This window comes from Phlebotomus papatasi, chromosome 1, assembly GCF_024763615.1.
Source record: "Phlebotomus papatasi isolate M1 chromosome 1, Ppap_2.1, whole genome shotgun sequence".
Lineage (NCBI taxonomy): Eukaryota > Metazoa > Arthropoda > Insecta > Diptera > Psychodidae > Phlebotomus > Phlebotomus papatasi.
In genome coordinates this window covers 1,818,081-1,832,015 of record NC_077222.1, presented here as the reverse complement: position 1 = coordinate 1,832,015, position 13,935 = coordinate 1,818,081, and the positions used below count along the sequence as shown (strand labels likewise).

The following is a 13,935-nucleotide window of genomic DNA, read 5'->3' as shown; positions in this document are numbered from 1 at the left end:
CTGTAGTTTTTATTATTTTATCGTGATTCTTTATAATTAAGCGCTTTTTGTGGAATTTACAATGACTTTGACACCCGAATCTCTCGATAATTTGGATGACATTTTACACTATATGCCTGATTGAGAGAGAGTCTGCTGTAATTCTATATGGTCCCGGCGGTTCCGGCACACCTTTTAGATCAGGAAAATTTCCTGTAATCAAAATTCACATGTTTATCTTTCTCAAACGTTTTGCATATGTATATCCCACTCTTTCGGACTCTTCTTCTTCATATAAACATCAAACCAATTTAAATTTAGTTCAATCTAATTTTGAGCGCGAAAGACTGAGATGGACATGTGCAAAACGTGTGAGAAAGGAAGTGATGTGAATTTTGATTACATGAAAATTTTCCTGACCTAAAAGGTGTGCTGGAGCCATGTGATTATGATTCTTTTGAAAGGATCTCAAGTGAACCTTTTATTTTTAAAAGTGTATGCATAATTAGAATGATTATTATACGAAACTAGGGCACCACTACACATTTTCGAAAGATAGAAATTCTGCTTGATTTTCCGCAGGAACACAGTGAATTTTAGGGAAATGTTGTATAGCTCATGTTATGTAAGAATTTTGTGAAACAATGCAATTTTCGAGGAAAATTAGAATTGTGTCACTGTGGATTTTTCACTTGTCACAAAATATCTGGGGCAGATATATAAAATAAAACCAATATCAATATCTCTAGTAAATAATAATCAAAAACAGATTTGATGTAGTAACATTTTGTTTATTTAATTTTACTGCCCAAACTCAAAGATAGGGCAGTAGAAGAATTCTGAAACAGCATGATAATGTCGTAAGACAAATTTCGATTTTTTTTATAAGGTAAATTCTGAAGTGTTAATCATAAATTCGATCCATATCAGTTACTACGAGCTTTACAGGAAGGTCCTTGCAATTACTATTGGATGACTAAATTTTATTTCATCCTAAATTACCAGGAAAATTTGTCATATGACATTGTCATATTATTACAGTATTTCCCTGAGGTATATACGGTTTGCGAAATCTTTGTTTTTTTCCATTTTGTTTTTTTTATATTTTTGTTTTTCCCTGTTTGTCTTTGTAATCTTTGTCTTCGATAATCTTTGTTTTTTGGAAACTTTGTCTTTCATATATTTTACAATTTTATAAAGATAAGGGATTTAGGCTGAGTTTAGAATCGAACATCAAGCTCCTTAATGACAAAAATGTAAAAAAAAGTGTAAAGTTAAAAACAAAAGTGTAAAAAACAAAATGGAAAAAACGAAGAATCCCGATCCCAGTATATACAAATCGCTTGCTTTGAATTTGTCAGTGATCTGGAGCCTAAATGGTAAGAGATATGAACTTCTGGTTGTCGTTGACCCTCAATTAAACAAAATATTTCCAGACGTTTTATTTTCCTTTCCCTTCTTCATCTGTTCTTTCCAGCTAAAACCATTATTTTTGTTTACTTCGAAAACGGCTCATACGATTCCTTTCAATTTTCGGACAGACGGATGTAGCTTATGAGAACATTTCGTCCATTAGTGACCTATCATCGAACACACTCTGGCTTTGAACACTTTATATTTTTACCATATTCTTTTAATCAATCTGATCTACACAGTAAAAAAAATTAACACTATTATAGTGTGTAATCTTTCACTCCACTATTACAGTGTTAAATTTGGAAAAAATGTTTAATTTAAAATTGTTTAATTTAAAGTTGTTGAATTTAAAGTTGTTGAATTTGGAATTGTTGAAATTAACAATTGTTGAATTTTCATTTCATTTCGAAGATTTTAGTCTTTTTTGCTTTTTTAGACATTTGTAATGTTTTTTTTCTTGTACTCGGGATCCTCCCTAATGCGAGATAATTACATTTGATGCTCGGATCTTCACGATATATTTATTATGCATATAAATATTTGATGTTCTATATGACTTTTGCCCAATTTAAAAGCATCTCGACTGAAGTATACGTCTTAAATGGAAATTCAATAATTTTTACACAACTTTTGTTTAAAAATTCAACAACTTTGATTGAAATACACAAGGCTTCACACTATATTAATGTGAAAAATTATGATCAAACTATAATAGTGTTAATTTTTGATCATGTGAAAAATAATACCATAAAGTTGTGTATTTTTTCACACAATAATAATGTGAAAAACTATAATCATATACTGTAATAGTGGTAATTTTTAGAATTTTTCAACGGTTTTAAATTATAAAACATTATTGTTGAAAATTTTTTATGACTATAATAGTAAGAAATTTTACACAGATCGCAAATAAATAATTAATTTATGCGATTTCACACTGTTATAGTGTTAAAATTTTACAGATTTTCAAACTTACTTCTTTGATTAATTGATACTTAATTCATAATATGCTCATTAATTATTTTCTGTTTTTTTTTTCTAATCTCCGCAAAAGTTGACTTCAATTCTAATTCCAAAATCGAGTGATTTCCAGACAAATTTATCTCATGTTCCATGAAATTATCATATGATTGGTATTATGTTCCCAGGTTAATATCATTATGCTAAACGAGCACATATATTTGGACCAATTTAGGTTTTAGACTCTATCTACCGCGATTAATTTTGTGGATTTTGTCTATTTCACAAGTTTATAAATTCACCAAAAATATCTCTTAAATTTTATGTCCATATAAGTGCAGTAGAGGAGTGAGATGCAATTTATTTTTTAGCACGATGGCACATTTTTATTTTTACTGATAAATGAGAATATGGTCATGGTATTGAATGGAGAAAATAAGCTGTCAATTCTCTCTGGAGATACATTTCTTCTGCCGTATATTGAAAGTTTGTTACAAAAAACTGGGTGGGAAAAAATAATAGCCTTCCCAATATTGAAGTTGGTTATTTAAAAAAAAATAGTATCAGACCAAAAAAAAAACGACCAAACTTGGTGGGTTGTAGATAGTATCTACCCAATTATGAAGGTATTAAAAGAGCTTTTTTGCCCTGTTCTCTTGGGCAGAAACAAGAAATATTGTTTTTGTCATGTCTTTGGTGGAAAAATGAAACATTTTCATTAGTCAGAGAAAAAGTTTGCTAATTAAAAAAAATGGAATCTCATCTCCACTTTTTAATCTTGTCAGTCATCAGTGTGGCATATAGCTCATTTAATCACCTTTTAGCTCTCAATCTACCCAGTTTCTATAGCAAAAGTTCTATATGTTGATGCTGAATGTTTTTCAAGGGACATCCAGTGGCTAAGGATTGGTTAGGAATAGAAATCAAGGGGATAGTATCTTAAGGAAAATGCATTTTGAAGCACAGGTGGGATTGGTATCAGTGAGATGTTTCTAATCCCAAACGAATTATAATAATCTTAAAAGATTTTAAATCAAATGGCAAATGTAATTTATTTTTAGAAATCATAAAATCAATTTTTTCTCGTTTTGGGATTGAATTTTACCCATATTGAGGTAAAATCAATCGTATTTTGAGAAAAATCTATTCTATAATTCGATATGATCAATCGTCAGATCCAATAAATCAATCCCAACGCAAGTGAATTTAATTCAATTACCATATGGGATTAAATTCCTATATATACAATAATCGGATAGGATATATCGTACAATTGGATAGAATCAATAACAATATCTTCGAAATATCAATCGCAAAATGGAATAAAATCAATCATAATGTCCTATAAATCCATTCCAAAATGGGATTGAATCCAATCCCACATGGTATTGAAATGCTTTTAATCCCACAAATATCCCAAAGTATGATTGCTTATAGGGTAAGTACACAAATTCCGGCCAGCATGCAATTTCGGACAGCTTGCAATTCCGGCCACATTTTTGTTCTTAAAAATTCCATGAATTTTTAATTCTTGCATACTCAAGAGCAGAGGCGTGCAAGAACCATTAAAACCGAATAAACGTCAAATGAAACAACCCATCAAATAATTTCGTCAGATATCTTTCAGATTTCTGTAGAAAATATCTACAACTCTGCCGAAAATCTGCTGATATATCTGTAGATATTCCTACGAATTTTGTTTGAACTTGGGACAAAATGCGTCAGAAATTTTTTTCAGATTTTCTGACGAATCCTGTTGCATACTCTGACGAATTTCTGTAGATATTTTGCCGATTTTCTGTAGATTTTTCTACATTCCAGACTTTCCAGACAGCTAGGTCTGAAAAGATGGAATATTTTTCATTGAATTTTGTTTGAAAAATTCAATAGAGTGTTTTTTAGTGATATTACAGTGTTTATATAAAATAACGAATTCTGCGACGCCAGGTTATAAGTAGAGAATAGTGAAGTAAACACTTTGAAGCAGAATGACGACCTAAATTTCGTGTTTTTGTACCATTCCATTGGCGATTTTAAAGAAATTAGTATTTTTGCTCGCATCTTTTTAGTTATCTAAAATTTTTAATTGGTAATGCTTGTTAAGCAGAGCATACCATTTTCTTTGTAATTTCTATAGTTTCTTGATAAATCAAAAATATTTTTGTGAAGTAATGGACACTATGCAGATTTTCTAGGCAAAAATTCTGCCGAAAATCTACAATTTTTTTCTGAATATACTGGAATATACCGTTGCAATTCAAAAAACCTCCGAGTAAAATCGCCAGGTAGAGCAATGATTTGACGGGAAGTATGTCAATGGTCAAAACGCTACCAGAACAAACTTATTTTCACGTTTATTCGGTTTCTTGGTTCTCTAGAGATTATACAATGCAAAAAAATAACAAAAAATATCGCTTCGACGAGCAAGATTATCTGAAAAAAGCATTGGAAGAATTCCAGAAGGGCAAGGAACTATGATAATGAAAGTGGCCGGAATAAGCCACCAACGTTGTGTCTACATTTTTATTCATTTTAAAATGTATTAAGAATGATTTTAGAGTAAATAAAGACAATAAACTATCTGCAAGGTTCCAAGCAACACTCTTTATAAAAAAGTAACAAGAAAAATTCAATTTGTATAATATTGAAGATATTACATTTCAAATTTGAGACTTTTGCGCTTGCATGCAACTATGTCGAAATTTGGCACACTTACCCTAGGTTTTCTTTTTAATCTATTGAGTTAAGAACTTATTGAATACTTAATGAGTTACTTATTGTGTCAGAAGGAGTGTAAAATGTTGATTAGAATACCAAACGATTTTTGAGTTATATTGCAGGATATTGGAATTTTTTATTAAAAACATTTCTATGTTTCTTTGAAAGCTCTCGAAGCTTTTGCAAAGTTTCCACATTGGTTTTCAGTGATATTTGCTCTCAAATCACGAAGTATTGGACCCTTGATAGAATAACGAAGTGGAAGAGCGGAAAAAAAGCCAGTAAAATTATATTAGGGAATATGGCACGTAATGTACTTACCACATCAATCAACTGGGACAATTTGAGCTTGATGCACACCTTCAGCACGTCAGATGTGTTGACGACTGGTCGCACTAATTTATTGTAATTGCTCAGCAAGTCGTCGTAGAGCCGTTTTGCATCTGGATTCCCAGCCACGGCTCCGTGTACCACGAGTGCCGACAGAAGCCAGGCTCTCAATGTCTCACCGGTTGTCGGTGGCATTTTCAATTAATTGATTATTACTCCACTTAACAGCGAATTTTGCACTTAAACACTTCTATACGTCTGTTGTTTCACCATCGTTTCACCTGAAGCATTTTCCGGTTGCAAATTTAAAAAAAAACGGAATGATTAAAGGAAAGCAGATTTTTTGATAATTCTGTTTAAAAGCTACTGCAATTTATACAGAAAATAATCCCTACTTTTATCTCTTTTATCGGTTTTATCCATTAATAAAAAGTGATTATTTTATTTGAAATTGATGAAAAGGATTTACAGATCGAGGATTCTATCTATCCTAATCCATAGACGCTTCGGACAAAAGCTTAAATAATTAATTGCATATGGGGAATACTTCAAAATTTTTCAGATATATATTTGTTGAAATTATAAAATTTAAATAAAAAGCTTTTAGGTCAAAATTCCCAAAAACTAAAACTAAAATGCTTAAATTTCACCAAAAAATATAAAACAGTATCTAAAATATTTATTTTAGGATTTATGTACAACCATTTTTAAATATAGTTTTTATTCCATCACTTTGTAAAATAATTTTCCATTTCTTGGTAAGATAAATGGGTGACTTGTCACTTCGCTATCTCATTTTACTTCATGTGCGTTATGAAAAAAATTCAATTATAATGATGGATTTGTTATGGGCGCCTCACATTTTATGTGCGCAATTCTTTTACGATTTTTTTTTGTTGTTTATTGTTCGAACTCAAATAAATGAAATATAAAATACATAATCCGATTTTTTTAAAATTTGTTACGAGACTAGAAGTCAAGTGGTAAGAGATATCAACTTTTGATCTTCGGTGACCCCCTGTTCCTTCACTGAAAAAAAAACGGGGGTGCGATTAACTTTTCTTCCTCGTAACTTTAACACTTTTTAGGTGTAAAAATATATCAACATTTTTTAATGTTAATTTTACACCTATTTAAGGGTAAAATTAACATAAAAAGGGTAGCTTTAACCCATAATACACCTAAAAAGCATAATATTTACGCCAATTTCGGATCAATACTGCAGGGTGAAATAAACATTTCCAGAATGTTATTTTAACTTTTTCGGATTTCTCTCACAGTGATATTATTTATTTATTTGAATAAAATTGCCTTTGAAACTGTGCGTCTCGAGGCGAAATAACATGCTAGAAGTATTTTGTGTCCACTGTCGTCTTAATTTTGGTGACCCCGTTGTATTATCTAATTATCCAGAAACGATTTTTCCTTTTCTTAATCTAATATCTCATAAAATGTTATAGGAAAATTTAAAGATATCATTAAAAAAAGTTCATATCCTTATGAGAAATACATCAACTATCTCCAGAGCTTTAGGCTCGGTCTCGAAGAATTCATTACAGAACCGAAAGCTCTGGAGATAGTTGATGTGTTTCCCTGACTGATTGTTTCTTCCCGACGACTTCTGGATTTCCCTAATGTTGATTATAACTTCACATTAGTTTATTCCCACATATCCTTATGCATTATTCAGTGTATACGAAATCTTGTTAAAAGCCCCTCGAATTCAACCCATTATTCCAATCGGTGAAATTTAATTATCACCAAACTTCCAACAAAATTGGTCAAATTTTCACTAACTAGAACGCAATAAATGCAATATTGATAGCATCCGTCAATTGGGTAGAATTGCTAAAAAACATTTCACACCTTGACTGTCATAGTAGAAATGTCCTATTTTCAGTGGAAAATGTCATTTTGAGTTGGAAAAGGAAAATCTTTCGCACACACTGGGCTGTTAGATGAATTTTTGATTTAAACAGAATTGAAGGTTGGGAAAATTGTTTGATTTCCCCTGATTGCACGATAGTACTGGGACTTTTCATATCATACCCTCTCCTCCTACCAATCCTTTCAGATCCTTGCTTGCTGGCATCTCCATCATCACCTACATTTCGGTCATTAGACATGAGGCAAAACACAACTGTCGTATGCATGCTACAGTTGAAATACTACCACGTTCCAAAAGCATTTCAACAATTTTGAGAATTTTTCGTTAAACTATTAATTACTTTGTGCTAAATAATGAAATATTGTTAAAATTATAGTTTTAAAATGTCAATTTGTTTGATAATCTGATTTAGTACATTCATGTGCTAAAGGTGTGCAAGAGCCGTTTGAAATCGAACAAACGTCAAATGAAACTTGTACAGCAATGATCAAAACGCTACCTGAACAAACTTATTTTGACGTTTATTCGGTTTCAAAGGGTTCTTGCACACCCCAGTGCTAAATTATGCTAAATTATTAGTACACCTATGAGAGCTATTTTTCTATTTAGTTTTATTGTGTTTACTACTTTTTGTTTGAGTAATGTTTTAAAATATATCTGCACAGAGAAGGTGTGAAATGCCTAATGGAGCTATTACATTTAGAAATTTTTAATGATTGGTAAATAAAACAGCTACTGTTCATAATTGGATGAAGGACTGGCGTTACCTTACAAAAAAAAACACTTCTTTAATCTTTCTCAGAGCTTTCGGTCCTGGATATGGACCTTCTTCAGTGGTCGACTAAACTATGTTTCTTGTACTTTATAAGGATCGTTATTTCGTGTGGGTTTACAAAATATAACATAATTTTCAAGTTATCAATTGGGAAGGTTTTTTGGAAAATTATTTTCACTGATTTTGAACTTTTTTTTAGCAAATTTTCTTGAGGTACGGGTTTGGATGACCTCCCGTATCTCAAAAAAAAAATGCTAAAAAAAGTCGAAAATCAATGAAAATAATTTTCCAAAAAACCTTCCCAATTGATAACTTGAAAGTGATGTTATATTTTCTAAACCCACACGAAATAATTATCCTTATAAAGTACAAGAAACATAGTTTAGTCGACCACTGAAGAAGACCCATATCCAGGTCCGAAAGCTCTGGGCAAGATTGACGAAGTGTTTTTTGTGAGGTGACTTCAAACCCAGCTACAGTTCTTTTGTTTCATTCCGTTCATTCACATTATGATCTCTTTTTATTGTGAGAAGTTTGGAACATCCACTCTTTCTCACTGAAATGTTTGCGTGTAAATTGGCATTCATTTTAGCGGTGTACAAATTATCATACAACCTATCTCTTAATGCATCTACACATTGTCGTGAAAATAAAGCGTTTTTTTTTTTATTTTTATGATTCATTTTGACAAAATTATTTTACATATTTGATCGTTATAATTTCATCTGCTTTGTACTAAAAAATATGAGAAATATATTTTGAACATTTTATACTTTATTTATTTTAGTACTACACTATTTAGTACTATATAGAACGATTTAGTACTACACTAGTGAGACAGTTTTTAATTGATAATGAAGCTAAAGCTTTGGTTTTTTAAATTATTAAATTATTTTTTGTTCTAAAAACTTCTTCGTTTCTCTTATAAAATAAACTAAAGGCCTCTACACATTGTGAACAATTTTCGTCAAAAATTGCTTTTTTTTAAAGAAATTCCCTGCAGTGCTGTAGGTGGAAACGTCAAAATTCTTTCAAAAATGCAATTTTTGACAAAAATTGTTCCCAATGTGTAGAGGCCTTAAAGTACGATGTTTACAAAATAACCCATATCTGGAGTACTTTTAAAAATTAAATAGGGCAGAGAAGGTTATATTACGCAATGGGGCTATATTGATATAAGATCTTTTCGCATAGGAGAGACCGGGGCAGCATTAGCCACGCATGATATTAGATAGTGGAATGTTATAGCCTGTCTTAGAAAAAATATTGAGAAAACCACTACTTATTCGAATTAAACATATCCCTTCCTTTTAACAATATTAAGGAAACACTAGAGAAAAATAGTTCTATTCAGACTCCACGCACAACTTTCTTTACATAACCTCAAATTTTACATTTTGAAATCAACCGTCGGTCGTTCAAATTTGAGGAACTCGAGTGTACTTCTTTTTGTAATGCTTCATACGCGGTATATTCGAAATGTACTTCATATGAATCGTTGGCGCTGATAATAGCCTGTCAATTTGGCGCCAATAACTTTTGCATACATTACGGCGTTCCTGTAACTTATTCGAGAGAAATCTCCTGAACTTATGCAAATTTTCTGGCTGGATAAAGTAATTTTGTGTAGTTTTCTTCGATTTCGAAAATGTGTATAATCCTGGGCGGGACTCCGTGTATAATACTTTTTCAAGGTTAAGGTTCAAAAACGTTCTGGTATTCACATTTTGTATTCAATTGGTACAAATATGGGTTCATTTGAAAGGTCTTTAAATTCCGTCCAATCTGTTTTAATGAATTGAATGAATGAATGAAACAGATTCTTCCAACACGGAATAACCAACGCTAAGACGGCGGTGGACGCTTGCATTGCTCTATGACAAATCTTTATATTTCTACTCTTTTTATACACAATTTACTTGCCTTCAAGAGCACCTCCTCAAAAGCATTTAAAAATAAAATTGAAAAATTTTGGAACCTTCAGGAACTGGACTAAATTTATAACTTGAAATTCGTCTTACTGTGTTATCACACTTGCACATTAAAATTTTAATATGATTCACATTAATTGTCGCTGGTGAGAGTCCAAATGTGTAATTTGTGTGTTTGAATCATTTTATATTCAAAATTTGATCTATTTGTTGATAAAAAGGTAGACTTGGCCCGCAAAATTTGATATAAATTGATTTATAGCATTAATGCGAAAAATTAATGCGATTTGCTCTTTAATTTTTTAATGTGAAAAATATTTATGCTTTAGGTAAATTTAAACTTATTTTTGCAGGCCAAGTCCACTTCTTTATCAATAAATAGAAAAACCACAAATATTAAGTGACTCAAAGACACAAATAACACATTTGGACGCTCACGAGCGACAATTAATGTGAATCACATTAAAATTTTAATGTGCAAGTGTGATAACGCCGTTACGATATCGATGGTAGGTTTATGAAGTGGTTCAAGAACAGGTACGGTTAAAGCATAGCATAAAAAGGGTTACTGCAGCATTTTTGAACGTGGTAGTAAGCTAGGCAGAAGAGATGGACAACTTAAGCAATTTTCCTCCACTATGTACAAGAAGGGGACGTGCAAGTCCATCATGTGGAGAACAATATATGTTCAACGAACCGACTATTGATTTCTTTAAGCAATAAATTACTGCACTTGTTCCCATCTTAATTAAAAGTGCTCCTCAGTCACTGGTGAATGCAAGTGGAGCACCTTTGGTCATCTCCCTTAGTTTTTTTTTTGTGGGAAAACTAGAATTGTACCTATTTGATTGTTATATAAATTGTATACACATATTCATAGACAATTTTCTTTTCCACACGCGCGTAGAGAAGAGGTCACACCCCATGAGATGTTACGTCTTCAAAAATTCATGAAGAATTCGCCTTTTTCTGCCACATCCCTCCTCACATTTTTCCCAACTCTTACTTTCTCGCTTTTCCCCAAATATGAGTGTTAATTCCAAATTGGGATGATATTCCCCATACGATAAATCATTTTTGGAACGATGTTACGTATCTCTCAGCAGCATGTCGCTGCAGTTGGAGCAAAAATTAGTGAGTTTAAATTGAAATGCAGAGATTGGGAGTTTCCTCATAGCATTATAACTGTGAAGATCTTGTGCAATATATTTTATTAACAGAAATCGTGACAAATGTGTGACATTAATGTAGGAGGTCGCACATATCACTTTTCATTATATATTTGCAACAAATTCATCCAGCGAGCATAAAATAATAATAAGAATTTTTTCTCTGAACTATATTCCTTTCTCATATCTATTCTAATTATGCTGTGAGTAATGCTAAGGAATTTATATAATCCAATTCACACCTCTGCCAGAGACTTTCTAAAGTTTTCGCATTAAATCAAGACAGATACAAATGCAATATTAAATAAATTATTTTCCCCAACATTCAGCCCCTGTGTGTGAGTTTTGGGGTAGAATTTTGCCAAAATTTATTATGTTTAATTAACCAGAGTCACAAGAGGTTGATGTGCTATTTTATTGCATCAAGATCTCAAAAGGAATGCCTGGTGGATTATAAATTTGCCTGATGATGAGGTCAGGGCAGGGGGGTGGGGATGGGAAAAGTGTTATGAGAAAAGTCTTTTCCAAACTACTCCCAAAAAGTCAAATATAAACGTCTATGAATGAGCTATAACTGATTTTTTTTATGACTAACTGGGATGGATGGTACATCAATCAGAAAAGAGGAAAATTTTCTATCTTTCACGCCTTTTTTTTCTTGCCTTTGGTAGAGAGGAAATTAATTTTTGATAACATGAGGGAATGAGGAAAAAAAAGAAAAAAAAAGGAATCTGATATGATATTAAATTTCAGAGATAGCAATCAAAGTTTGGTTCACATTGCTGAAAAACTAATAAACAAAGTTGCTAATTTAAAAAGATAGAACGTACACAGAGTTACTTAATGGAAGTTTTGTAAGTTGCCACTTAATTGGAAGAGTTTATGTGTGTATCCCAAGAATAAGGGTGGTTCTGGTGTCTGTTATCTAAAAATCCACGAAATCCTACATTACGTAACACTTCTATTACACTCAACGTCATCTTGGTACAAACATTGAGCATAGTCATTGCTACATTGTCCATACAGTGTTAAAACCCCCCCAAAAAGGACTTTGAGAGCACACTATTTCGAATATTTGTGAAACTGGTACTTGATCAAATATCTTGGACAATATTGACTTAGTACTTGGCTAGTTGAGGGCAAAGTTCTAGTGTTAAATCACTTTGATTTGCAGTCGGTGCAGAGGAATGTTTAGTATCGGATGTTCAACTATGGGGCAGAAACGCGCGCCTGGTGTTATGTATTGTCGAAGAGTGGGGCACAACTTTGGGCCAAACAATTCACACCTCACCCGATGGGACACCTTGAGGACAGACACGTTGCTCTCGCGACCGAGTACAACTCCTCACTGACTCCTCAACTCTTGGGGCAGGCAGTTATTCCGACGCGACAGGAAATGGATGTCCCCTCTTGGGGAACACTGAAAGGGTGCATTGAGCATCATCCCCACCAGTCAAGGGGGAAAATCTCCCAAATACCGGCATCACTCATGTAGAAAATACATTGGAACTATTATATTTAATTACGCGTAATAAAAGATTTGTGTGCTTGTTCCAATATAGTGATCCCTCTTTAGTCCCTTGAACGATTAATGTTAAGACGGCGATGGATGTTAGTTAATTAAAATTTGTACAAACGGTAACACGATTCCAAGATTATTTCGCCGACTCAGAATATAGGGGACTGTAGGAAGCCTTCGCACATTTTTTCGTGCTTCATATTCAGGACTTTTTTCTGACTAAACTGTAAAATGGGCAGTGAATTGCACTACACCAAAAAGTTCTCTGATCTTTTAGGTTTTTATGCATGCCTAGTTCACTATCACAGAATTGTTGGTTTTTCCTGGACAGGAAAATGAAAAAAATATGACGATTTGTGCGATTCTTGCCCCCGGGGGCATCGTTCACACGATGGGAGTTTGGGTTCGTCATTGCTTTTTTCTCGAAATAAATTTTATCTACAATTAAAAATTATTTTCCGATTGTTATACTGTACCCCCGTGAACCCGCGGAAGCTATCACTGCACTAAAAGAAGATTTTTAAAACACCTTTTTTCACACTTTCTGGAGCACTGTTTTTTCATCCAAATGAATATCGAAAAATCGACTATGAACATGTTCACACGGTTCACACTGTCAATAAGCGTCGTCTCATGGAGATGGGAAGGAGACTATATGCCTGTCGAAGAGGAAATGACCACGAATGACTCACTGTGGCTTATGAGGCTTTAGTGAGGTTATGATTTTCAAGCTGGAGTTTGTCTGTTGGATGTGCGAACGCTCACACATTCAGTGTTTGAAACCATACACAGTGTAGCACTTGCGAATTTTCCGCCACCGTGAAAATAATTTCCCTCCGATGCAAAAAAATATTACGTAAATATCATCTCAAGTATACTCTTCATCCACTGTGTAAGTGATTTTTTTTAGAAATGAGTTTAACTATGAGAAATCAAGTGAAATGTGCGCCATCAAAATTACTCATTTTGGGCCAATTTTCTATTTGTGATCCTAGCACCTAGGAAAGAAGGGCTTAGCTGCCTATTTTTACAATGAAGATAAGGTTCATAAATACTTAACTTATGGCTAAGAAATGCGGAACCAACCCTTTGGAAATAAAGAGAAAATTCGCATCGTTCGAAAGCTCACACGTGCGAAGCCTGCCTACATTCCCCTAAGTCGAATAATTCGTTTTTTTACAAAATTCGTTTTATTCGCTTTTCGGATACTTCTTTATGCCCTTTACCTTCTCTGTGAATATTATACTTGA

General features: G+C 32.9%; 1 protein-coding gene across 2 annotated transcripts in view; it reads right to left on the bottom strand.

The window, feature by feature from the left end:
- Positions 1-12,516, bottom strand: part of LOC129799877 (acetylcholine receptor subunit alpha-like) — a 69,665-nt gene extending 57,149 nt beyond the window's left edge. For both annotated transcript variants that reach the window (XM_055844156.1, XM_055844157.1), the window contains exons 1-2: positions 11,997-12,516; positions 5,395-5,684 (exon numbers count right to left, since the gene is read on the bottom strand). In XM_055844156.1, the coding sequence (XP_055700131.1) occupies positions 5,395-5,598 (204 nt within the window). In that variant the 5' untranslated portion in view covers positions 5,599-5,684; positions 11,997-12,516. The remainder of the gene's footprint in view (positions 1-5,394; positions 5,685-11,996) is intronic.
- Between the last annotated feature and the right edge of the window lie 1,419 nt (positions 12,517-13,935).